General features: G+C 40.5%; 2 protein-coding genes across 5 annotated transcripts in view; both read left to right on the forward strand.

Annotated features, from left to right (window-relative positions):
- Positions 1-12236, forward strand: dis3l2 (DIS3 like 3'-5' exoribonuclease 2). 4 transcript variants are annotated; one of them, XM_038718599.1, is made up of 21 exons: positions 1-114; positions 642-1416; positions 1532-1662; positions 1820-1873; positions 2098-2199; positions 2332-2515; positions 2747-2811; positions 3405-3634; positions 3720-3893; positions 4195-4274; positions 4381-4493; positions 4688-4795; positions 5023-5256; positions 6565-6644; positions 6858-7041; positions 7296-7382; positions 7603-7750; positions 8059-8189; positions 9061-9165; positions 9511-9615; positions 10209-12236. In XM_038718599.1, exons 2-21 carry the CDS (start codon positions 651-653, stop codon positions 10308-10310), a joined length of 3183 nt encoding a protein of 1060 aa, XP_038574527.1. In that variant the 5' UTR covers positions 1-114; positions 642-650; the 3' UTR covers positions 10311-12236. The 4 variants fall into 4 exon arrangements, with proteins under 4 accessions (XP_038574527.1, XP_038574530.1, XP_038574529.1 ...); XM_038718602.1 differs by having other exon boundaries at positions 11-114; positions 955-1416; XM_038718601.1 differs by having other exon boundaries at positions 37-121.
- LOC119902992 (unconventional myosin-VIIa-like) overlaps positions 12064-26898 on the forward strand; it is a 22363-nt gene continuing 7528 nt past the window's right edge. Inside the window, exons 1-29 of the mRNA XM_038719389.1 lie at positions 12064-12069; positions 14526-14627; positions 14759-14911; positions 15653-15721; positions 15835-15950; positions 16068-16195; positions 16338-16480; positions 16805-16918; positions 17018-17171; positions 17888-17964; positions 18057-18176; positions 18445-18587; positions 18682-18892; positions 18992-19127; positions 19212-19378; positions 19680-19820; positions 22097-22255; positions 22462-22554; positions 22820-22914; positions 23151-23235; positions 23375-23476; positions 24013-24129; positions 24247-24450; positions 24558-24818; positions 24919-25074; positions 25337-25405; positions 25505-25629; positions 25841-25967; positions 26702-26821. Coding sequence (XP_038575317.1) covers positions 12064-12069; positions 14526-14627; positions 14759-14911; positions 15653-15721; positions 15835-15950; positions 16068-16195; positions 16338-16480; positions 16805-16918; positions 17018-17171; positions 17888-17964; positions 18057-18176; positions 18445-18587; positions 18682-18892; positions 18992-19127; positions 19212-19378; positions 19680-19820; positions 22097-22255; positions 22462-22554; positions 22820-22914; positions 23151-23235; positions 23375-23476; positions 24013-24129; positions 24247-24450; positions 24558-24818; positions 24919-25074; positions 25337-25405; positions 25505-25629; positions 25841-25967; positions 26702-26821 — 3693 coding nt within the window. The remainder of the gene's footprint in view (positions 12070-14525; positions 14628-14758; positions 14912-15652; positions 15722-15834; positions 15951-16067; positions 16196-16337; positions 16481-16804; positions 16919-17017; positions 17172-17887; positions 17965-18056; positions 18177-18444; positions 18588-18681; positions 18893-18991; positions 19128-19211; positions 19379-19679; positions 19821-22096; positions 22256-22461; positions 22555-22819; positions 22915-23150; positions 23236-23374; positions 23477-24012; positions 24130-24246; positions 24451-24557; positions 24819-24918; positions 25075-25336; positions 25406-25504; positions 25630-25840; positions 25968-26701; positions 26822-26898) is intronic.

Raw genomic sequence — 26898 nt, forward strand, 5'->3', positions numbered from 1 at the left:
AAGAAGAAGAAGAAGAAGAAGAAGAAGAAGAAGAAGAAGTAGTAGTAGTAGTGAACGCAGCTAGCATTGCTCAGAACCAAAGCTAACTTACATAAGTTAGACGTGGTGAACAAGGTAATGTGTAAGTTTGACAGTGTTTCCGTCTATTTTCGAGTCGCTTGTCGCGGCCTGTTTGACTTACACTAACGTTAACTAACGTTTATCGGACACCGTCCCCAGTAATCGCTAACGTTAGTTAACTGTTAGCGAGCAACGTTAGCTAGGAAAACGTTATGCTTTAAGGATTTCGAGACGTTATTAAAACCGAAGGTAACTTAGTGTTTGTTTTCTCGTGTAGCCCTCATCCCACACAATGTAACAATAGCTAGCATTAATTGGTTAACTAACTTACCGGTAATGTCTACGTATGTTATTAACCTTCATGATGTAAAGTGAGTGGATTACTCAGCAGTAAGTCAGCTAAAGTTAGCTGTTGCTGAAGATTTGCTTTTATTTTCTTCAAAGAAATAAATTTAACGTTGTAAAGTTGTTTTTTGTATTGTAAGCATTGCTTCTTAATAAAAGCTAGCTTCCTTGAAAGTTATGATTATTGATTTAAGCTTGCAGCGTTCACTGCAACGTTATGTAAAATTTTTTTTAAGGATTGTCATATGGATTCATCTCGGCAACCGAAGCAGGCTAACCTGAATCGAGAGCCAAAGCGCAGCCAGAATCAGTCAAATACTCCACCTCAGAAAGATGCCTATGCCAGGCTTCTCAGCCAGCACTGCAGCACTAAGTTCAGTCTCTATCTTGAACAATATGCAAAGGACACGTTGTTTCAGAAGGATGGAAATGGGCCAAGCGCACTGCCCAAAGCCCAGAGTGACAAGCTGAACATACCACAGCGAAAAAGGGACAAAGTGCCCAATGATTTCTCTGATTCAAGTGACTTCTCCCCCTCTTCCATGAAAGGTAAAGGAGAGGAGAGTTCACTGTCTTTGTACATGGAGAAACTAAGCACCCGCAGTACTCAGCAGGACTGTGAGAGGAAGCAGGGTTTATCTGACAGGCAGCGACGGGGGAAAAGAAGGGACACCACCACCAGCCAGGATGGAGACATCGAGTCTGGCGAGGAACTAGTCTCTTTAAAACCCAATGACTCAAAGAAACACCAGAAGCAGCAGCAGCAGCAGAAGAAAAATAAGGAATCTAAAGAGACCGACTCATTTGTTGGACATCCCCAGTCCCCAAAGAAAGCCAGTACAGGAAGTGGACAGGAGCCAGAGAAGATGATAAAATCAAAGAAAAAAAACCTGTCAAAACACCCAGAGGAAGAGAGAAGCCGAGAAGGGACATTAAAGTCTGGGGTTGAATCTCAGATGTCAAGGCCCAAATCCCCTCATGGTAAAGACAGAAAACTGCAGCAGTCCAGAGGTAAATTGATTATGAGAGGTTGATTCTCAGCAGGTGTACACACATTGAATGTGTAATCTAGATTTATACATTTTAAAAATGATTAAATTAAATCAGTGACTTAAATCGTTTTCAGCTTCCAGTGCCAATTCTCCTGCCGACAAGAGTAAGAACAAAGGAGGCAGAGGATCAAAGAAACAAGTGTTTGAATCCTACATGACATCCGAGGAGGTTTCCCATGGCCTTAAAAGAGGAGAACTCATTCAGGTACAAACCATGAATTACTGTTCCTGAGACTGTATTCAAAGCCTCTAAGGTCAACTTTACATGCCAACTCACACGCAGCTGGTGCATAGTAACATTTTTACAGCAGTGAATCCCACAGTATACTGGTGAGTTGATTTCTAAATGTTTCTCTCTACAGGGACAGTTAAGGATCAACCCAAAGAAATACCACGACGGTTTCATCCCATCTCCTGTAAGGTCAACCCAGAACAAATTTGACACATCTGTTTTGCTGCCTCAACAACTTGTTTAATGTGTTTTTATAAAAGCCCCTTATATCTAACCTGTTGTATGACAACAGTATACTGTGTAATAAACGTAACTCAGCATGTGACTTCATTGTATCAGTTAGTACGTACTTGGACGGTTCACGTCAAAGACTGGCAGGAGACGAGACATCTGTTTTTACGTTGGCAGGATGACACGCGGGATATATTTCTGGATGGGATTGTAGCTCGCAACAGAGCGCTGAATGGAGATATAGTGGTGGTGCAAATCCTCCCTCGGGAGCAGTGGAAGGTAGACTACATTTACCTATCTATGTACATTATTATTTTATAACGGGCTCCATTTGCGCTATCTTCCCGCATGGCAGTAAAACACATCAGTAGTGCCTGTATCAGCAGATGATGAATGCATGTGTCTGTCCAGGTTGTGAGGTCAGATACTGACTGTGATGGCGCCAGTGAGTCAGAGAACCAGAGAGATAACATGGCATCAACAGCAAAGAAAAAGGCACAGCGCACCCCCAGGCCAGATGTTACTGTGGCGGACCAGTGTAGTGACCACGATGAACTCATCAACAAAGTTCAGAGTACCACCCTCACGGACACAGGTACTGTGATGGAGTTGTGATTACAGCAGCTATTGCAGATCACTATTAATACAGGGACTGTGGTGTCAATAATAACAGTGGGCATTTGGTAATGGTCAGTAAACTCTTTGTTTCAAGGATTATATACTGGTCAGAAGACAGAATCAATGCACAGAAGCAAAAACAAATAAAACAATAGTGCAACAGATCAGCTAATACATCTTGATTTGTCCTTTTATCTGATGGAAATAGGGGAAGCTCTGGAGGACCCCTCAACCCCACGATCCAATGGGGAAATACTCCAAAAGACCGCTAAAGTGAGAGTCCCGCCTACCTGTTGTGCTCTATTTCTTATTCACCCCTTCCTTTTTGTCCAATCATTTCTTAGATAAAAACAACCACCGGACTAAAACAGGGTTTTTATTCATGCAACATTAAGCAACAGCAGGGACATGATAAAAAGTTTGTGTGACTTGTATGTGCTAGATATCCATCTAAACGCTACTGAAGGCCTAAGCATACATTTTACACCTTATGTAAAACAAATCCACTGACAGTAAAGTGAAACAGTTTGACTAAATACAGATTTATACCTTTATCTTCATTAAAACTCAAACCAGTTATGCCAAGTTGCCACAACATCTTAATAATGTATCGGCTTACTTCACAATAAAGGCTGCATATTTCTCGTCACAGAAAGGTTTTTGCTATGAAAAGTAACTACAAGACACAATGCTTGAATTAAATGTATTGTAAGATCACAGAAGTTCTGTTTTACTTGTTCTTCAGCAGCAGCATGTGTCATTTGTTCTCTTGTGCTGAGGATCTTTAACAAACAAAAATAAATACTTAGGTTTTAAATTTCAAAGTCATCACTGTACTTTCCCTTTCATTTTCGTTTTTCTGCCAGGTGGTGTACATTGTTGAAAAGAAACACTCAAGAGCTGTTACTGGCTTCCTGAAATTCCTACCAGATAAGCCTTTTGCCATGTTCTCCCCTGTGGACCATCGGGTGCCGCGGATTAACGTCCTCCTCGCTGACTGTCCCGAAGACTTTAGTTCCCGCCCGGGCGACTACACCAACACCTTGTTCATATGTCGGATCACCAACTGGGCAGCCGACAGCAACTTTGCAGAAGGGTGAGTTTTAGGCTGAAAGCTTGATGCAGGGAAGGATTTCAACGGAACGACAACCAACCTGACTCTCGCCAAATTTTTCCTCCAGTAAACTTGCCAAGACACTGGGTCAAGCTGGAGAAATCGAACCAGAGACAGAGGGCATCCTGACGGAGTACGACGTTGATTTTTCTGAGTTCTCAGATGAGGTGTTAGACTGCCTACCCAAAAACCTGCCCTGGACCATCCCTCCTGAGGAGATGAGAAAGAGGAGAGACTTGAGGTAGGACTGTGGAGCCTGGACACATCATTGTCTACATACATCTACATTCTTTTCTGTTTTAGTTTTTTAAATAAATATGTTTTTTTGAGTGGGAACATGAGCCAAAACCAGCTTTACACAAGAGGAGAGATGAGAGCTCTGTAGACCCAGACTGCTAACGCATTGGCTGTATTTATTTTGCTGAAATTGGGCTATTGATAATTTCAAGCTTTGTCATCCGATGGCAGCAATCAAGTGTACTGTAAGTCTTAATCAAGGACATGTATTCATATGACCCACAAAGCATAATTTTATCGTGTAGGAAGGAGTGTATCTTCACCATCGACCCTGCTACCGCCAGAGACCTGGACGATGCTCTGTCCTGTAAACAGCTCCCTGATGGTAAGCTACGTGGGGCTTGATGATTATGGTGATTTCTGATTTAGATAGAGATTCTGTGTTTACTGGGGGATGGGAGGTTTGGTCTTAGACTGTCTTTTTAACACAGGTAACTTTGAGGTGGGAGTCCACATTGCTGACGTGAGTTATTTTGTGGGGGAGGACAACGCTCTGGATTCCATTGCCAGCCAAAGAGCAACTAGTGTGTACATGGTTCAAAAGGTGAGCGCTCCACTTAGCTACTTCACATGGTATCACACTTGGAGCTACTAGTTGAGCTCACCAGATTTAGTTCAATCATTTATCTCTGCGGCATGGTTTGACTGTTGATTTCTCAGTTGTAGCTTTTAATGCAGCATACCTTTTCATTTTGTTCTTCAGCACTCAATGTGTTGGCGTGTTTTGTCACTGTCCAGGTGATCCCCATGTTGCCCAGGCTGCTGTGCGAGGAGCTGTGCAGTCTGAACCCCCTCACCGACAGACTCACTTTCTCTGTCATTTGGAATATAACACCGGAGGGGAAGGTATGACCACTTAAAATGTACGGACCTGTTAGAGCTGCACTCAAACAAAAGGTGATGTTCACAGGTAAAGAGCAGTAAAGATTTTGAAAGCTGGTTCATTCTGGAATAAAGCAAATATTATGTTGTCTTGCTGCTGCCGACTGCAGCGCACTCACTTAATACTGGGGGGCGGAGTTTCTGGTTTCTATTTCATCTCATTGGTTCCGCTTCGCCTGCCTACCCCCCAGATCCTGAGTGAGTGGTTTGGCCGCACGGTAATCCGCTCCTGCGTGAAGTTGAGTTACGACCATGCTCAGAGCATGATCGAAGCCCCTGAAAAGATGTTCTCAACTGAGGAGCTGCCACCTGTTGACCCCGAGCACCCCATTGATGAGATCCACCAGGCTGTGCTCAACCTGCACACCATTGCCAAGAACCTCCGGGCTCAACGTTTCGCAGGAGGAGCACTCAGACTAGACCAGGTTAGTTCTCGTTGCCTTGTGTTTGATCGTTTTGTGTTATCTGTCAAATGGTCTTTTCTAAAACATGTACAATAAGGCAAAAAAGACAGAAATGAGGGTGTCATGTGCCACAGTCTTGACCCAACTTATTTAAGGTTTCTGTTAGGCTAGTGGCGATTGGATCGACGATTGAAGGGATGATCAGCGATTGGTTTTTCATGCACTGATATTAAGGCCATATACTATTAAATATGAGTAAAATCATAATACAATGTGGAGCTGCGTGCAGCGCATTCTCTCTCTCTCTCACATTGAAAGGTAGCCGTGTGTATATAAAAAAAACTAATGCATTCAAGTTAACTCTGAGTTGGCTGCAGAACCTTTTACACACTGCTTAGTCTATCTATTTTCTTAATACAACACTGTCATTGTTGGTATGGGCTGCGACGTCTGCACAGCTACACTATGAAACCCATTATTTTCTATGGCTTGCGCCGCACCAGGACTTCCAGCTTCCTGTCTGAAAGGGCCATTACACCGTTCTGTGGGAAACACTGTACTATGCATTTACAGATGTTTCTCTTAAAGCTAATAAGACTTTTATCTTCCATGCTGGTATTTCACTGACATGCCGCAATGAAACACCATCCCCTCGGTGATCTCAAGTAGACATGATGAGACGATATAAAAATAGAGAAGATCGCCCAACCCTAGTTTCTGTAGAAGTTCAATAGGTGTGGGAAATTTAAATTGATAATTTGTAGATCCACAATAATTGAAATATGGTAAAATACTAACTCAATACTATTTCAGTCCAAGCTTGGCTGCTAAGAAGTAGAGGGGTTAAATATGAATAAAATGTGACTGTTAATCAAAGAATGGAACGAGAAAATGTCTCATTTCGACTCTAATAAAATGTATTAAATGTTGAATGATTAGTTATCAAACTGTCTAGACTTTAATCACTTAATTGTAATTCTTAGTCAGTGTGCATTATTACGGACGGCACTGAATTTGTAAATGACATCAAGTTCATGTTTAGTTTTCTAGTCTTTGAAATCTCTGTTTATTTGTCTGTCCGTTTCCTGTCTGCCTCTTCAAAACTGACACAAAAGTGTATTATAAAGAAAGAAAGAAATGGGGAATGATAAATGCTGTGCAGCTGCTGAAAATAAGAGTTCATCAAAGATAAATTAAGAGTTAGCTAGAAGAGATTTAACAAGATTATTTGAGCAATTTTTTTTTTTTTTAAATGCATGGAAACAAGACCCAGATTATTCAGTTTATCCGACATTGTTTTCTGTACATGTCTTGTGTTTTTTGTTTTAGTTGAAACTGTCTTTCACCCTGGACAAAGAGACCATGATGCCTCAAGGCTGCTATGTTTACCAGTACAGAGACAGTAACAAGTGAGTAACAAACCCTCCTCAGATACATGTCTGTGTCTGCATCCCCTCTGTCTCTCTTCCAACATTTATATTATGTGAGACACGTGTAACTTCTGGAGAAATACATTTCTGAATCAGTCTGTAGTGCTTGAATACCCGTCCTTCTTTGTTCATGTTTCTTATTTCCCCTTCTCTGGTGGCCATTTAACTTTCATCTATAACCTTGTTCTCCAGGTTGGTGGAGGAGTTGATGTTACTGGCTAACATCGCCACGGCCCACCACATCCACCGAAAATTCCCTGAGCTTGCCCTGCTCAGACGCCACCCTCCACCGAAGGCCAAAATGGTGGACGAGCTGCAGGAGCTTTGTGACCAGTTGGGAATTGACATTGATCTGTCGTCTGCGGGAGCGTTGCATGTCAGTACTCACAATGCAGCACAATTACATTTCTTGTGTGTGTGATTTGCCTTTGTTTGCCAGCTACACAAGGAAATGGTAGAAATGTAGCTCTGATAATAACTAGTTAAGATTTTAAATTTACTGCTGTAAAATAGGTTTATTGTGCTGTATGTAGGCGTTTCCCTCTAAATGCTTCTGAGTCATTTGACTTACTGAAAATGTTGTAAAAGAATAACTCAGCATTGATGCCTCTCTGCTTTTCCGACATGCAGAAGAGTCTCAATACTACTCTTGGTGATGACGAGTATTCCACTGCCAGAAAAGAAGTCCTCACCCACATGTGCTCCAGACCCATGCAGGTTAGAGCTCAGTAACCACTGCTGAAAGGCGCCTTCTGTTTTGTTTTGTTTTGTTTTTTCAGTATTACAAGAATGTCATGTAATAGTTGTTACCATGAGAGAAAAAGTAATACATCTTAACATATTGTTGTTGTACATAAAATTGCAATATATGCTATTTAAACATGGAGTCTTTCTAGTGATGTTTCTGTACTTATTTTGGGTTATTGGTGTTTCCCAGATGGCGTTGTACTTCTGTTCAGGCGTACTTAAGCAGGAGCAGTTTTTTAAGCACTACGCCCTCAATGTTCCTCTCTACACTCACTTCACATCGCCCATCAGACGCTACGCTGACATCATTGTCCACCGGCTACTGGCTTCTTCACTAAGTGCGTACCTTCTCAACAAAAGTCTCTCTTGGAAGCACAAAAACAAACACACAGATTTAAGCAAACAACAGAATGTCCTGTTTGTTTCAGACAGTGCAGCATTTGTTTTGTCATGTCTGGTTGATCATGTAGAAGCTAAATGCAGAGAAGAACAAAGCTGCCTCAGATCACACAACGAGTTGATGCATTGTTTGTTGCCTTCGCCATTGTTTCTGCTCCTACTCTGTGTCTGCCTGTTTTTGAATGTGTGATTTTGTTTTTGTTTTTTTGTGTGTGTGTATGTGTGTCCATTGAATGTCTCCATGCAGATTGTGGGCCTAATTTGGGGCTGTCAACAGAAGAAGTCCAAAAACAGGCATCTCACTGTAATGACAGGAAGACTGTGTCCAAGAGAGTCCAGGAGCTCAGCTCTGAGCTCTTCTTTGGAGTGTTTGTGAAGGTGGGTAACCAAATCGCAACACACTGTCAATAAGAAGAAAATTCATTTGACTGCTGCAAGTTTGTTTTTATCCTCTTTGTTACAGTGGCTACGATTGTAAAATGTTATCTTTTACGTTGGATTAGCATTTGTCTCCATGGGAGAAATTTGTCTTGTGCATTCAAGAGACCACAGGGTCTGGCAGCACTCAGCCATATGTGCCATCATTTACATTTGCACATGAATAACATTGAACAGCTTTGACCATATAGTCGCACGACACGTAACAGTACAGTTACATTAAACAGCTATCTACACATAGAGTCACAGTGCAATAACATTTAACACTTAAATTACTACATAATCCCCAACAGTTACACATTCATGTACAAGTGTTATAGTGATATTGCACAATACAGTATTTCCCACAATAAGTAAACTATTACATATTGCAAGTGCACCTGTTGCACATGCAACAACTTGCATATTCCCTACCAAAAAAATAATTGCAAAATTCTTGATCAACCAACCAAATGGGTTGCTAATGAAATATTTTACTGATACTAAAACCATCTAAAAAAGGCTTTAAGTGTAAGGGAATGGTTTTTTGTAACATTAGACATTTCATAGAAGCTTTCTGGTCATCGGCGCTACATATATTAGACATGTAAGTTTCTATATGATATTATTCGGTGTTTAGAGTTATCTCGTCAGGGCGCTATGGCTCTGACCCTGGGTGATCATTGATTTGGAGCTTATCTAGTATACTCTTCAAAAGTGCTCAGCAGTTCAACTAAAGGCCTAAAATGTTAAAGGTTTAAAGCAGCTCTTAAATGTCAAGTCAAAACCATATTGTCAGTATGAAGTCTTTCTTTTTGTCTGTGCTCCACAGGACTGTGGCCCTCTGGACTCTGAGGCCATGGTGATGGGAGTGCTGGATCAGTCCTTTGATGTGCTGGTTCTCCGGTATGGAGTGCAGAAACGCATCTACTGCAAGGTCAGCTCCAATGCACTCCATTTACAGGCAACAGGGTCAATCTTAATATACCCACATACACATTTGTGCATACATTTGTAGAATCGTTATTTTATTTAGTGTTTTTAGATGTGCCTTTTTACGTGCTTTTAAATCTCTTCAGTCTTAGTCTTGGATTCTTTTGACTGTGATAATGGTTTTCATTCCAGCTTTGTCATTCATTTTACACAAGCACATATTATTTAGCAAAAAAGCGCTCATTCACGAGAGAGGAATGTCCAGAGAGTGATTGTGTTGGTGTCCCAGTGGAAGGTGAAGTGACCGCTTTGTCTGAAACAGTTTGAAACCGTTTGTTTCCACCTGCAGTCTGTTGCAGGCCTGGAGTCGTTCCGACATCATAAGGTGGGGAAGAAATCAGAGCTCACTCTGGTCTGGACACCAGAGGACCCAGAGAAACCTCCAGTAGAGCAGGTGAGAGCTACAGACAGTTTAGCCCTGGCCTGCCAATAGAAAAATTACAATATTCTTTAAGATACACAGAAATGGACAAATTGATTTTAGGTTTCATAGTTTTATAGGTCTTCATTAGGTGATCATATTTTTTAAGGAACTTCAAATTGACAGGAATATGTGATAGTTATGAGACAAAGAGAAACGCTAAACTGCTCATTTCAGTGCAATATAATGTATCTTAGGCTCTATGGCCTTTATTTTACATTTATTCATTTAGCTGACGCTTTTATCCAAAGCGACTTTTGCTATACATGTCAGAGGTCGCACGCCTCTGGAGCAACTAGGGGTTAATTGTCTTGCTCAGGAACACAATGGTGGATGGGTTACAGTGGGGGATTGAACCCAGGTCTCTCATACCAAAGGCAGGCATCTTATCCATTGCGCCATCACCACCCCATTGATTTGAGATTATTCTAAAAGATAAAAACATTACTAATGTAATTACTGTTCTCTGAAGAGTTGGAGAAGCCAGCTTGGGGGTAGGATATTTAGAAAGTGTCTTGTAGCCGGTTGACAATGTAAATTTTTTTATTTCACGTTTCCATTTACAGGTCATTTCAATCTTCACGTTAGTGGAGGTGCAGCTCAAAGCGGACAGCGCACCCATGAAATACAGCGCAGTGCTCAAGAGGCCTGAGGAGAATGCATCATAAACGCTTAAATGTGCCATAGAGCACACAAACACTTGTATGGAAATTTGGAATTGCACATTTTGCTTTGTTGATTGTTAGAAATTACATGTAGTTTAGAAGCAGTACTCCTGTGATAAGCAGCGAAATCACTGGTCAGGTCAGAGTCTGTTTTCACTTGAAATTCCCACCAAGTTTTATTTTTAAGGCCCATTCCAGTGTTTTTTTTAATCACGTTAGCCCATTTACTGCAAATAACCCACGTACATGATTAATGCCCATTTTCCAAGGTATAATATTGTGTTAAATATTTTGGAATTTGCTGTGAAAGGGACTTTGCTTTGGTTTAATTTCCATTACATTTAGAAATCTCCATTTAAATTGAAAACAAAAGTTCAAAATCTACCACGGTACTTTTTGGAAAATGGTTGTCTGTATGATTTTATAGTAAGTGGTTTAAAGCATGTAAACACTGATATATAAATTTAAGCCTCAGTGAACTCACTAATGGGTAGACCTTGCTATTTTTGTGGAATTCAGTATGGATTACAAATTGAATTGTCACCCCGGTCTGACTGTGAAAGAACCAGTGCATCTATGAGTTTTATTTTGCTGTTTTATCGACCTAATCAGGACCGTTTTGATGTGACATGACTGTTTAATATCAGCGATATGGTTTCCTGATTGTAAAATTGAGGAGAGACCCATATTTTTGTTTGGAAAGCAATAGTTTACCACACTACTGAAGTTTACTTATTTTAGATTTCTTTGACTTGACTATGGAGGTTGTAATATAACTTCTTGTGGCCTGAGTGAAGCTACATGGAACATAATGTAAAAATGTAGCAGTAATAAGATAAAACCTTTTTGACTACATCAAATTCACAGAACAGGTACATTAACATTTGCATAGAAACATGCTATCCATGAGTTTTTATATTGCCGTATGTATTTATAGTGTTTTATGCAGGAAGAGTTTGAGATTCATCTGAGCTGTGAATGAACAGCCTTCATGTCAAAGCCATGGAATATAGCTCGCAGGACTTCTCATTTGATTTAAATGATTAAAAAACGGGGTCTCCTGGACCTCATTGATCTTAGTTTAAAGGGACTTAGCCTACATTTTCTGTTTTTTAGTGTGCCAGTCAGGCTGAAGCTTAATAATGTATCAACTCATTGTTGTTATTAGTACAAAACATGGGAATGACTTGAATGTGAATTGCTGCTGAAGATGGTTGGTGGCCCTGAGATCTTAATGTATTTTATGTTTACTCGTGCTTTGAAGTGCTTCCAACTGTTTGTGGGGGTGTTTTTATGCTCAGACGTGATTTGTGTAGCACAAATACTTTTTTGACCTCATTAATATCACGTGTAAATTTCAGCCTTAATTTATCAAGTGAAGATCAAACAACATTTCAGTGCAGCTGCACATTTAAAATAGTTTTTTGGCCTCACCTTTTTTGTTTTGCTTTAATTGAGTCAATGTGCCTCTCTTCAGTAGTCACTCATTCAGATTTTAGTTGAACAGTGCCATGTTGTGTCATACAAATATATGTTGCTACGTCTGCACAATTGTTTTTGTTTTGGCTATCAAATCTTGTTTGTTTGACCGATTTTATTTTTAGGTGTGTCAGAAGTCCACTAGCTAATGTTTTTAAGTTGTTATTTAAATGTATTTTAAAGCGTCAAGTTAAGTGTTTGTGCAAAACAACTTTACTGACTTAGTAGGGTGTGTTTCTGTGATTAGGTGTGAAAAAATAATTTTGAAAACCCATGAATGGAGGTAAGTCAAGAGAAAAATTCAAGTACAGTTTATGTGTGCAAAGTTATATTGTGACTTGTATGATTCTGGTCTGTATTCCGCTAAACCACCATACTCAGCAGTAGATAGTTGTCTTTGTCTCTAGGTAAATAAATACATACATAACATCCATTAGGGGTGAAAATGACTCAAACTGTGTATTTTCTTTTCATCCTGAGTGATGGTAACAGCTTATGACAAACTGGTGACCGCTAACTTACCACACTGGTACTCCCCTTCTTTGTTTAGTTTATATTACAAATAAACACAGATAATCTCTCGTTCTTTATTACCAGGGAGTGTCTGTAATTAATCCACCATCAACCACTGCAGCAGCATATATAAGATAGTGAGGTGGAGAGTTATGTCATACTTGACCCTGCCTTTATAAATTACAGGTATATTCCTTCCACACCCATTGAAATAATAGTGAAACAAAACAGTTAAGCTTTGTTTTCCTCAAATCTGACTTGATTTTAAAATATTTTTTTTTACATAACGGCTTTTATGACTAGATAACTTTTCAGTGTCTGACATTGTCATGGAATTTTAGATCTGCTTAAAGCTGCAATAATCAATGTTTTTATATTAATGAATCACATGACTGCTTGCATATGAAAGTGTGATTTGTAGTTATGAACACAGAATTATTGGCCAACTCTGATTTATCCCTCTACAGAACTTTATGGCATCTTTTTAGTCATTGTTTGCTTGTACCTAAGCTACTGAACTGCTTTTTGTAGATGTTTATAATGAAAAAGCTTTGATAAACCCACTGTACACGACCTACCTAGGATCAAAAGTGAACAAATGGCGCCTGGTACCGTTTCTTTTCATAGGATCGCTTAAAAACTGCTGCCTGCTCTCATCATAAGACGTCATAACTGGTTCCATGATGTCAGCAGAATGCAGTCAAAGGTCAGGCTGCTGACATGAAACAGGAAGCTTAATCGTGTTATCCAACATCATAAACACGCACTTAGTCAGTTGAGCAGACCTAAGTTTGGAAGATCACCCAGTAGCATGTGTGCAAGTGTTGTTTACAAGTGTTTATTTTCATCTTTAGCTACCATTCAGGCAATTCTTTATCAGAGCCGGACAAACAGACGCCAGCAAACAACCAGCAGTGACTCCCATCTCTGCCAAGAGTACTTTTATGACTTCAAACCCACACAACCAGAGGAGTTTCATTGCATTTTAGTGCAGATAACTCCTATATGCACACATTATTGGAGGGAGGCTTCCCTTAAGATTTGAAGTTCAACTTCTAATCTGACAAAGAAGATAACCGGCAGTGAAATTTGCAGTTCATAGAATTTCATTACTGACAGTGGAGGACCACAACCACAGAATCCCTACAGTGTATTACTCTGAATATTACTTAAATGATAACCACCAGCCAGAAAATTAAGTATATCGTGAGAGAAATGTGGTCCTCCTTCAATTCAAAAGATAGTTAATCTCATATTTACATCTTTATTGCAGTCATAGTCCATGAGATGCCCAGCAGTGTCTCCTCTGATCTACACAATCAGGGTCCAAAGGCTGCACATAAATTTGTTACAACACTCACTGTATGACTGTTTAATGTCGTTAAATGAATGTGCTGTTATTGCTCTAACATAATCTCAGAAATGTATTTGAACATGACTGACATTGATTATTCATATTAAAAAAAAGAAATGGGATCAACGTGGCCGGGAAGACACCCACTTGATGACGAGACAGATACTCTCTTCTGCATAAGCGATTGGTTTCCTTTCCTCTTCCTTTCTGTCCAAACAGTTCAAAGTCAAAGTGCCATAAAATCAATCCGTCAGTCGTAGAAGAGACAGATTCAAGAGGGCGTCAAGGCAACCAGCAGCTCTGCGACCGGCTGAGAGAGTGTGAATTAATGAAGATCACTGATCAAAGGATTGTTAGGTAGACCTCTTAATTGTTATGTGCATGTAACATTAAATGCTTTGTTATTCTGTTAGCTTTGTACAATGTAACCGTGTCATTGAGCACAACAGTGGGCTTCGTTATGAATAATGTTTAACACAGCCGAGAGAAAAGCTTCTGGTTTAAGTTTTTAACAATGATGAAAGCGTAGCTGATTTGATGCAGTCAATCATTTTCTTTTGAAACTGCAACTCCTCACATGGATTTCTTTGTTCAGGGAGTAGGAAAGCCGCAAACTGGTGATGCTGAGAAAGGTAAGGATGAAGAAATTCAGTCAATACTGACTGTTGAATTATGAGTATGGATTTTATTGTTAAGAATAGAAAGCACTATATAATTCAGTTGTTCCTGGATGTTGTGTCACAATTCCCTGCAGTTATTCATTGCAGGGAAAACTATAAAGTACAGTGCCCTATCATAAATTCTGTATTCTGAAGGACATTTAAACATGTTAGTGTAGTAGTTTATTAACATTCACTGTGCTCTGTTTTCAGGGGGAGTGGGTTTGGGTGGACTCGGCTGGAGGGGTACCCATTGGAGCGAGGGTCAAAGTAACACCATCTGGCCAGCGGTTACTGGTGGATGATGAGGGAAAGGTAAATGCCCTTTGGTGGCTTATATATTGAGCAAGATGAAAATGTTGAAAATGTTGTGTTGTTCGCATCAAGCAACATAAAACCATACACCTTCAAAGAGTAGTTACATTTCTTACCTTGACCTCTGCCAGGAGCAGAGTCTGTCCCTGGAGCAGGAGGCCTCTCTCAGGATCATGCACCCTACATCAGTGGAGGGTGTGGACGACATGATCAAACTTGGAGACATGAACGAGGCGGGCCTCCTCAGGAACCTGCTGCTCCGACACAAACAAGGCATCATCTATGTAAGGCACATGTGTAACAAAAGCTGTGGTCTGCCTTTTGAAAGTGAACAACCTGCCACTGGGGTGAAGGAATTAGACTTTTGCAAGAGTGACAGGATGCATCATCTCATGCTATTTGTTACACTTGTTCTTCAAGGGCTACATCACACACTTCACAAAAATACATGTTTTTGAACTTGCCTTTGGTGGTAGGTGAGTTTCTTTCGGGGGTTGGAGGTCCTGAGGATTTGACTTTGAGATGGCCTCAAAGATTTCTGCAGCCACCCGCAGTACAATAGAAGTGAATGGAATTTTTTTAGGTCAAAATATTAAAAGTTTCTTTGAAAAACTTGATAGTAATGCCCTTCATAGCTCCTCAGGCTAAATCACAACCCTTACTATTATAAAAGATAAAATAAGATAAAATAACTAATCAGTGGGTGTGGATTATCCTGTGCACCTGGGATAATTTCTGGAAAGACATGTTGCATATGAATCTGTCACATTTGATATTTTTCAATGCTTTGAGCATCTCTAACAACATCCCCATCATCATTTACCATTGTATTGGAGTGGCAGCAGAAATCTCAGGAGCTGTTACCTCAAAACCTGGGTAAATAAAAACAAAATGAACTGCATAGAGAAATATTTTTTTTGTGTTATTTGGTTGACCTGACCCTTTTTAAAACCAATACAATTGCTCCACACCAGTAAATGACTTAAATCATTATTTTAACCTGACCATCCTTCTTCTGATTGTAGACCTACACAGGCTCTGTGCTGGTGGCTGTGAATCCGTACCAGGATTTTCCGATATATTCGGGTGACAAGGTGAGACTGGTAGTAACATTCAACATAGTACTACAGTTGCAAATCATTTTCACTTTCCTCTTCATCAAAGGTTACAGTGATGTGTTTCATGTGCGCATCCCGTTGTCCTTCAGGTAAGGTTGTACCATGGACGAAAGCTGGGTGAACTCCCTCCCCACATCTTTGCCATTGCTGAATCCTGCTACAGTAACATGATACGCAAAAGGAAGAACCAGTGCTGCATCATCAGGTCAGAATAAATCACACACCCAAAAAGTCATGATGGCTTGTTAATTGTTGCTGACAGGCAGTAGTGGAATAAAAGAAATGATGATCAGTCTTTTTATTTATTCTATTTTGCTCTCAGTGGGGAATCAGGAGCAGGCAAAACAGAGAGCACTAAGCTGATTCTTCAGTACTTGGCAGCAGTCAGTGGTGAGCTCTCTAAACAGCAGATTGAAAAGCAGATCCTGGAGTCTAACCCAATACTAGAAGGTACCACATCGCACATCTATGCATAATTCACATGCAGTCATACTTGACAGACAAGCAACAACTGCCTTTAATAACACACACACAAAGAGAATAGGAAAAATTCATGCTAAGTGTTCAAACGTTACTGTTCTGTCCCGTACAGCATTTGGAAATGCTAAAACAATCCGCAATGACAACTCCAGTCGCTTTGGGAAATATTTGGAGATCTTCTTCAATAAGGATGGAATGATTGAAGGTGCACGTGTGGAGCAGTATCTTCTGGAGAAGTCTCGTGTCTGTCATCAGGTGAGGTGGCTCCGTCCAAACAGACCCTGTTCTTCTTATCTCTCCAGAGGGCAGATCCATACTGCAAACTATAAAATCAAAGTGCACTGCATCTGCTGCAGCGCTGGTTAAATAAACATGCTGTTATCATTACAATGGGCAATAAGCTCGCAGCGGCCTGTAGAGGAAACAGACCATTCCATTTTGCCTGCTATCTCCATAGGCCACTGTGCTGAGGAGTAAAACTATCTCATTTGTCTGTGTTCATTTACAGCCCACTTGACAGAAAAGTTTATTGGATCTTTTCGTAGCAATAATAGATCATTTTTGCCTCTTCAACCTCAGGCCCTCGAGGAGAGAAACTACCACATATTTTACTGCATGCTGGCTGGGGTCACAGCAGAGGAGAAGAAGACTTTGAGTCTTGGAGATGCTAAGGAATACAGATTCCTTGCCAAGGTATTACAATAGCTTTCTGTCGCTCATTCTCTCACTTTAACCAAAAAAAGTACATATCACCTACCCAAAGTAAATAATCTCCCCTCTCATTGGCTGTAGGGTGACTGTATCGTGTGTGAAGGCCGAGATGATGCTAAAGACTACAAGCGCATTTGTTCTGCGATGAAAATACTGACCTTCTCAGAAAGCCAGTGTCAGGAAATCCTCAAGCTCCTGGCAGCCATATTACACCTGGGCAATGTCTGCTTCGAGGGTGAGTGGAGGAAGTTAAAAAACTATCTGAACAGACTCTGAATTTAATAATTATATTTGATGTCATGAATATCTCAACAAAAATGTTGATAAAACAGAGGGGGAGCATACGAGCAACAGGACAACTCAACTATAATCCGAAACTTAATGTATGCTACATTATGGTTCAGTATTGAGCAAATAAACACACAATAAAGAGCTGGCACACATTGTAATTAGCAATAGCAAATTACAATGTAAAAATACTCCAATGCAAGTAAATGTCTTGCAATCAGTACAATGTAAGCATTTATAATGTTAACTGTCAGTGTTATATTACCATCTACATCTTATATTATTGAATCGTCATTAGTGTAGCATTAATATAAATTAACAGCATTTTATGTTGCAGCTTATTGAGGTGAAGCTAATTTAAATTTATATACTGTTGGAAAGATTAACCTAAAGTAATGGACTGTATTTTACAAGCTCGCCATAGGTTTTGTATAACATAAGCTAATAAGCTAATATAAGCTAATATATGCAGTGTAGTGTACATCTGATATGTAGAGTGGAGTAAAGGTATAAAGTAGCATAAAAACTTACTTAAGTACTGTACCTCAAAATTGTACTTAAGTACTCTACTGAAGTAAATGTACTGAGTTACTTCCACCACTTTCTTTGCAACACAATGAACTACTGTTTCTGTTGTTATATTTGATCTTGTGTTCCCACCAGCCAACACACAAAATAACTTGGAAACCAGTGATGTCAGCAAGTCAAAACACTTCAGCATCGCAGCGTCACTGCTGGAGGTGAGCACTTTATGTTCACTTTTTTTGAGACACAATGACAGATCATTATTCTGCAGCATGATATGATGACTGTTTTTGTCTGTTTTCTGCAGGTCCAGAAGACTTCCCTGGCAACGTGTTTGACCCATCGTTCCTTCATGACCAACAGAGAACGGGTGACCAAACCCCTCAGCTCAGAACAGGCCTCTGACTGCAGAGATGCCTTTGTCAAGGTAATAAAGCTGACCCAGTGATGGTAAATCAGAATGGTGTGTATTTCCTTATTGGTTCCAGACCCAGGGAATTTACAAGGAAGTGTCCTCGCTCAACAGCATAAAGTGGTGTGTGTGTGTGTGTTTCGGTTGGGTGGGAGGGCGGCGGTTTCAAGGGATTTCAACATCAAGTCGCAAAAACACTTGCTTAATATTCCTCAATTTATTCAGACTGATTACTCATGATCATAAGATCAAATTTAACTATAATTTGTGTCTGATCTTTCAGGCAATCTATAATAAGCTGTTTATATGGATCGTTGGGAAAATCAACACCGTTATCTATAAGAGGTTGACCAAAAGCCTCAAATCCTCTCACCTGTCTATTGGCCTGCTTGATATCTTCGGTTTTGAGAACTTCAAGACAAACAGGTCAGGACATTTTTTCACACGTCCTTCAGGCTGAGTGTATCACAACTTTACAGTTACTAACAAACTGAACAAATGTCACCCTGTTGTTTTGCAGCTTTGAGCAGCTATGCATTAATTTCGCCAATGAGAAGCTGCAACAGTTCTTCGTGGGCCACATCTTCAAGCTGGAGCAGGAGGAGTACCTGAAAGAGGACATTGTCTGGAATAACATCAAATTTAGTGACAATCAGACGATCCTGGACCTGCTGGCTGGGAAACCCTGTAACCTGCTGGCTCTGATTGATGAAGAGAGCCATTTTCCAAAGGTGGCTGCGCTATACTGTGTTGCTTTTACTGTAAAAATGCCACTTCAGTCAAGTGCTTTTGCTTGGTTTTAATCTAAAGTATTGTTTGGTGTGTCACAGGGCTCAGACGTCACCCTGCTGAACAAGATGAACCAGCAACACCATGGGAACAAGACCTACATCACCTCCAAAAGCGAATATGACACAGAATTTGGGATTCGCCACTTTGCTGGAACGGTTTGCTACAACTCCAAAGGTACAAAAGCAAAATCACGAGCAGTCCTACTAAAGACTAAATGTCAGCTGTGAGGTGCTCAGTAATGTTCTTTTTTCCCTTAAGGGTTCCTGGAAAAGAACAGAGATGCTGTCAGTTTTGACGTAATAAAGATGATTGACACATCCACCAATAAGCTACTTCGTCAGATATTTGAGTCTGAGCTTTCAACCAATGGAGTGAAGATTGGTAACAACAAGAAGGTCATCATGACACCTAAGAGCTCTGTACGGGTATGCAAGAATAAGCTCATCAGCATATCATGTAGTTTCACATTGCCACATCTGTCTTTCGTTTTCTCTAGTGAAATATCATGCAAATGGGGAGAATTCCTCAAAATGATCTCAGCTCATTTGCAGATATTTCACTTTTATACAGAAAACAATATTTTAGATTATAAGACACTTGTTTTGAAGGACATTTGTTGGTGGTCTACACTGGGACACAGTCGACACTGTGACACCGGTGTGACAGTTGTTACTGAATTGCTGACTTGGCATCATGATTTTAGTCTCTTCTCTGTCATCCGTGCAGGCCCAGACTGACAACCGTAAACAAGTGCCGACGCTGAGCGGCCAGTTCCGTCAGTCTTTGGACTCCCTCATGAAGACTCTGTCGGCCTGCCAGCCTTTCTTCATCCGCTGCTTCAAACCAAACAATGACAAGCAGTCTGAGGTGAATGACACAAGAGCAGCAACCGCAGTATAGATAGCCTATAGCACACAATGGTTTCTATGTGTAGTCTTTTTAAACATAACTGTGTCATTGAGCAATTATGTGCGATTAACAAATAAGGTGGGGGAGGAGATGAAGAGAAACTCTATCTTGTGCAAAAGTGGTAGTAGTTTTGTGCAAGTGTGTACCAACATATAAGATATTTCCCTTAAATCCTGTTGTTTCATGAAATAATGAAGATGTCTACCTCCCCTGTCTGCATTTGTTTCTTCCCTCTTTGGCTTAACTGAAGAGGATAAAATTAAATTTCCCATCTGCCTCTCAGCCCCTCTACCATCTGCCCTTGCACTGGATAAACAACAATCTCTTCCTGCTTTGTGCCATAAAGCAATTGAGCAAATTTCCTGGAAAATATAACCTGCTAACACACATTGCTTTTAACTGGGAAGCCTACCTTTCTCTTGGATGGAATCACCATTTTGTACCAAGATTCGTAATCCCCAATGGATGACCCGCCCCCCCCTTTCACCACCACTTTGGCAATTCTCTTAGTTTTCTTTATTGAGCCACTAGCAGGCAAGTTTTCCCTAATCCTGCGAAATATCTCAACATTTGCTTGATGGATTGTCAAAACCTTTTAGACAGACATTCATGGTTCCCAGATGATGAATCCTAATTAATTTGATGATCCACTGACTTTTCCCCATGAGGTTGACATTTGTCTTTTTGAGTGAAATTTTGCAATTATAGGTTGGATTCCTATGAAATGTAACACATTAATGTTCCCCTCAAGAGTTTTAATAACGTGTGAGCTGTTAACTTTTGGTCTTAATCAGAAATACTTTATTGATCCCCGAGGGGAAATTCTTTTGTCACAATTCCACACTTGTCAAAGGTAGATAGATAAAGAGTATATAAATATAAGAGTATAAATATAAAATATAAAGACAAATATAAAGGATTGTGGGTATGTACAATATTTACATTATTAGAGTTATTATGGTGAACCAAAAAGGATCAGTGAATAAATAGCAGCAGAATATTGCACATTAATTATTATTACACAGATAATATTGCAAAAAAATGGATAATACGGTCCAGTTTCTAAGTATCCGTGTGTCAGACACTTAGAGGGAGGAGTTATAAAGTTTGATGGCCACAGGCAGGAATGACTTCCTGTGGCGCTCTGTGGTGCATTTTGGGAGAATGAGTCTTGCACTGAAAGTGCTCCTGTGTTTGAGCAGCACGTCATGGAGTGGGTGGGAGATATTATCCAAGATGACACGTCGTTTGGAGAGCATTCTCCTCTCTGAGTCCAGCTCAACCCCCACAACGTCACTAGCCTTGCAGATCAGTTTGTTGAGTCTGTTAGCGTCCGCTACCCTCAGCCTACTTCCCCAGCATGCAACAGCAAACAGGATAGCACTGGCCACCACAGACTCATAAAACATCCTCAGCATCGTCCTGCAGATGTTGAAGGACCTCAGCCTCCTCAGAAAATAGAGACGGCTTTGGCCTTTCCTGTAGAGGCCTTGAGTGTTCTTGGCCCAGTCTAGTTTATTGTCCATGTGCACTCCAAGGTATTTGTAATCCTCCACAATGTCCACAGCGACCCCCTGGATGGAAACAGGGGTCACTGGTGCCTTTGCTCTCCTTAGATCCATAACCAGCTCCTTAGGGTTTGTTACGTTGAGCTGCAGATGGTTCTGCTCACACCATGTCACAAAATCCCCCACCACAGCTCTGTCACTGAACTCAGCCTCGTCACCCTTGCTGATCCATCCAACAACAGCAGAGTCATCAGAAAACTTCTGAAGATGGTAGGACTCTGTGTGGTAGTTGAAGTCCGTGGTGTAGATGGTAAAGAGGAAGGGAGAGAAGACTGTCCCCTGCGGGGCCCCGGTGTTGCTGACCACGCTGTCTGACACAGTGTTGCTGGCGCACATACTGTGGTCTGCCAGTCAGGTAGTCAACAATCCAGGACACAAGGGGGGCATCCACCTGCATCGCTGTCAGCTTCTCACCCAGTAGGGCCGGCCTAATTTGGTCAGTTCTCTGGTTATGACTAAATAACTGCAAAACTAATGACATTTCCATCAGCCCCAGCTGTACTTTGTGTATAGTGCCAATTTGGAAATGTTAGCATGCTAAACTAAGACGGTGAACATGGCAAACATTTTAGAGTTGTCACGATGAACGTGTTAGCATGAAGTAATTTTGCTGTTGCTGTGACATACACAGAATATTCACAACCGCTTTAATCTGCTCTCCTCTAGTTTTTTGACAGAGAGCTGTGTATGCGTCAGCTGAGATACTCTGGCATGATGGACACCATCCGCATCCGGAAGCTGGGATACCCAGTTCGCCACACCTTTGAGGAGTTCCTGAAGCGCTACAGGGTGCTCCTGAAGACAACCATCTGTGACCCCAAAAAGGTTAGTCAAAATGTTGCCCTGTTGATGATTACAATGTTGACAGTCGATTTCATAAATTGCTGCTAAATATTACTCATGATAAAACTGTAAGTGCCATTATGTGGCCACAAAGATGGTTTACTTCTTTATTGCCTTTCCCCCTAGAGGAACTTGGGCTGTCATTAGTGTCTCTTCAGCATCAAATCAATTCTTTATTGTCTCCCCAGGAGACAGCTGCTGCCTGTTGTGAAGCCATCTGCAAGACAGTGATCGAAGGAGCAGACGAGTGGAAAATAGGCCGGACCAAGATTTTCCTGAAGGTGAAAAACTTATAATTCAAAACAACTGTTTTTGAGACAGCAGAGTATCACTGCAGATTAACAGTAAACAGTATTAATTTCCACTGGCTAAGTAGTATCAGTATTATGAGCTAGACCAGCATCTAACATCAACTGTGGACATTACATTCTCTCTTAGATGATTTGTGCACTGTTCAATTATTGCAGTAAGCAGTTTGACTTCTGATTGCTAGGATCTTCTGGACAAATGAAAAAGTAGTCTGTGTCTTTATTCACTTTATTTTAGGACGCCCATGACGCTGTCCTGGAACGAATGAGGGAACAGGAACTCAGCAGGATCGCTCTGGTGATCCAGAGGGTCATGATGGGACACAAAGACAGGTGCAGTTTCCAAGAAGAAGAATAAAGTCACATAGATGAACTCAGAAGTGAATGATGTCATTGGTACCATACATTGTGTTTGTTTACATTATCTGAACAGGTCTGTGTATAAATATGCTACAGATGTAATTTTATTGATATACGTGCTGCCAGATCAAGTAGGGTGTTGTAGAAAAAGACATAAAGAGTGTCAATGATTAATTAAGGAGTATGCTTTACTTTTCTTCTTTTTGTAGAAAGTCTTTTCTGAGGAAGCGGAAGGCAGCTGTACTGTTGCAAAGGAACTGGAGAGCTTACAGACAGGAGAAAATACAAAGAAAGGTCTGATGCTTAATAAACTTTTACAGAGCACAGAGTGTGCAGCTGACATAATGCTCTCTCCTTGATGTTATGCTATACAAGGGAAACTTTTCTCATTTCCAGTGACCTTGTCCTTTGTGTGCACTCTTGCACCAACCAGGTCCAGAAAGGCTTTGAACGGCTTGCATCAAAGATCCGTGGCAGGAAGCTCCGGTTACATTACCTAAGACAGCAAGCAGCAGCACTCACCATACAAAGCCAGGCATGTACTGTAGATACTGTAAATTAGCTTACAGTGTGGCTTTATTCATATTTCACTGTCACAGGTTGAAAGGTAAGTTAGTTAACTATATGTTTACTATACATTCAGGTGCATCTCAAAACAATTTAATGTCATGGAAAAATTCATTTTCTTCTGTAATTTATTTCACAGTGAAACTTTCATATATTTAAGATTCATTACACTTAAAGTGAAATATTTCTAGCATTTCTATAGCTTATAGCTTATAGCTCATGGAAATCAACACTTCAGTTATGAAGAATTTATGATACAGAAATGTCAACCTGTGAAGAACTCAAATCAGCTTATTAACTCAATGAACTTTTTCACAATATTCAAAGAAGTCATGTAAAAGGCATGTGTTAAGTTTAATAAAAACATTTGCAGGGTTTTTTTTAGAAATGGAAATCAATTTCAATAGTATTTTTATGTGTTGAAAGTATTCTAAATTGCACAGTATGTATTAAGTATATTCATGTGATTTAATAAAATGATTAATAATCTATGATTAACTGTAGGTACGAGGCTACCGGGCGAGGAAGGACTGGACACAGAAGAGAGAGGCAGTCATTCTGCTACAGGCTCACACCAGGGGACTGCTGGCCAGAAGAATAGCTGAAAAGATGAGGGATGATGTAAGATCTCAAAGTCTTAGAAGTGGTAATAAAAAAATAAATGTATTGTATCGTATTGTATTCTGACACCTTTTCACCCCCTCTTTCCTATCCTCTCTCCACCCAACCCCATAACAGGCCTCCCTTTTACTCCTGGCGCAACAGAACCAAGAGCAAATTGCCTCTGAGCTTCAGCAACGTCTGAAGAAGTTGTCACTGCAATCTGATGAGGAGCCTGAGCCAGTCGTTGAACAGGATACAAAGGAGTACACATACAATCTCCAGCCCACACCTCCAGTGGAAGACGATGAACAGGAAGCATCAGAATCAGATGAATTTGAGGTTTTGCTGATATCTGCTAATGTTACATTGATAGGTGGCTTGCATTTTACCAGATATTATTAACTGACCAACTGAACCTCTGATATTAATTCTATTTTGACTGTTAGATGAAGAGGAGAAGCATGCCAGAGCCAGTGGAGGAAACATCTGTTGAGATTTCAGAACCTGAAATCATCGCTCCATCCTCAATCTCAACAACCCCTACCCCATCACTGGAAGAGGACGATGACGAGTTTGATGACGGCACGGACGATTTTTCATTCTACAAGTTCAGCATCCTTCACTTCCAGGACAACGCTACCCACGAGCACATCACCCAGAGACTCAGGCAGCCGCTTCTGCCCCACGATGACGAGGGCGACGCACTGGTGAGAGGGCAGAGAGGAAGCAGAAACGGCTTTCTTTCAGTCAGAGATTTCCATCTTTTGCCAGCGCTCATTCCTAGGTTCTCCTCTCATTTCCCTCCAGGCATGCCTGACTGTTTTTTGGATTATACTGCGTTTCATGGAGGACATGCCAGAACCAAAATCTGTGGACACGATGTCTCAAGAGGCCAGCACCGTCTCGCGTCATATGCCTCAACGGCAGGGCAGGAGGCTGAGCCACCTGGTGGGACTAGATCAGGTAATATGGTCACGTTGTTACATGTCAAGAGTAAGGATAACGGTACACTTTGCTGCCACTCGTGATTCATGGTGGTTGGAAATAGATGCTATAATAAATAATGAGAGCTTATCGAACATTTGAATTATATATGATAAAATATACTGGCCCAGCTGTATTACAAACAGCTTATTTTCTGCTTCTGTCTAACATAGAAGGTCAGCTAGAATGTCAGACCTCCGTCGTTGGTCTCACCTTTAATTGTCACGTCTTTTCTGAATAGAAAATACTGAGGAAGAACAAGAAAAAGCTTGGAGGCGGAAACAGAAAAGCTTCTGCTATTCCTGAGGAGGTCAGCACTAACGTTGTGACAATATCCATCATTCAATCCTTATTCCTGTGTTGATTCATTAGGTGTGCTAACTGCTCTTTTTGCTGTCATCTTTACCAGCCAGAGGACATGACAGAGGAACAGGACATTTTGATTGGAGAGGGTCCTACACTGGATCGGCCACTCTCATCCCAGGAAAAACTACACATCATCATCGGATATGCTCTATCGAGACGAGACATAAGGTAAAAAAAGATATTTGTTCACATGATAGTGGGATAAACAAATATGTAATGTCTGTATACAGTGTGTTTGTCTGTTTTATTTTTTCCTGCATTAATATTTTAAACACCTTGTGAGCTCCTGAAAGATCTTGTTGCACTCATTGTTTAGTTCTTACTATACTATATCTATCTTGTTTAACATTATCATCCCTGTTTTTTCCTACCTGTGCAGGGATGAGATATACTGCCAGATCTGTAAGCAGCTGGTGAACAATAAGAACAGGAACAGCCGTATGCGAGGCTGGACCCTTCTTTCCCTCTGTCTTGGGATCTTCCCCCCAACAGACCTCTTCATGAAGGTCAGTCTGCAGCAAGTCATTCAATAATGCTGCAGCTTGCAATCAAGAGACTCGTTTTCCTGTTTATTGCATTGTGTAATTAAACCTCTGTTAATTACCAGTCTGTCACTGTATTGCTTCTGCTTTTATCACAAATTTTTTTTTTTTAAATAAACACAGTTACTTCTAGTAGTTCACGCCCACCCACTGTTTTGGTATGATCAAAGTAGTAGAATAACTAAACTAAATAAAAACACTCCGGATAAACATAAAATGTAAAAAAGTGAGTTAAATTACAAACAACCTCTGAATACTGAATCTAATTATTCTAATTATTTTAATTTAAAAAAATAGATGGAAGTCTGTGAATACAGAGGGAATCTTTTCCCCAACCTGAAATGTTAAACTTTGTTATCTATAACTTTACAATATCCAAATACAAAACAGACTAAAGTAATGTTCAGTAGTTGGCTGCATGCTCCTGATTGCTATCAGGAATACAGTCACAGTAAGTGGCTTTTATAACTTGGGCTATGTCAGCATTTTAAATAAATCACGTCAGTTACCAGTTCTTGTGTTGTTATAGCTGAGATACCTGAAACAGTGTTGATTCCAAGGAACCCACAACACAGTCTGCACTCATTTTATTAAATTTTTATTTTATTTTTCTGTTCTTACATGAGATAATTGTGCTGTGTCCATTTCTTCTTATTTGGCAATATATTTTGTTAACCCTGTTCTATTCTACTCCACAGTATTTGGAGAGTTTTGTCCGCAGAGGGCCGAGTGGTTATGGAGTATATTGTACTGAGCGGTTGTGTCGTGTAATAGCCAATGGAGAAAGAAAAGAGTTGCCCTGTTGGATAGAGCTACAGGTAGGTCTTGTTGTTATGTTAATGTTTTTTGCCCCTGGTGGTTTCTTAATCGCCGGTTTATTGTTGGAAGCTAAATA

Source organism: Micropterus salmoides, unplaced genomic scaffold (genome assembly GCF_014851395.1).
Source record: "Micropterus salmoides isolate LMB-PRFRI ecotype aquatic unplaced genomic scaffold, ASM1485139v1 Ms_hic_scaffold_14, whole genome shotgun sequence".
In the NCBI taxonomy this organism is placed as follows: domain Eukaryota; kingdom Metazoa; phylum Chordata; class Actinopteri; order Centrarchiformes; family Centrarchidae; genus Micropterus; species Micropterus salmoides.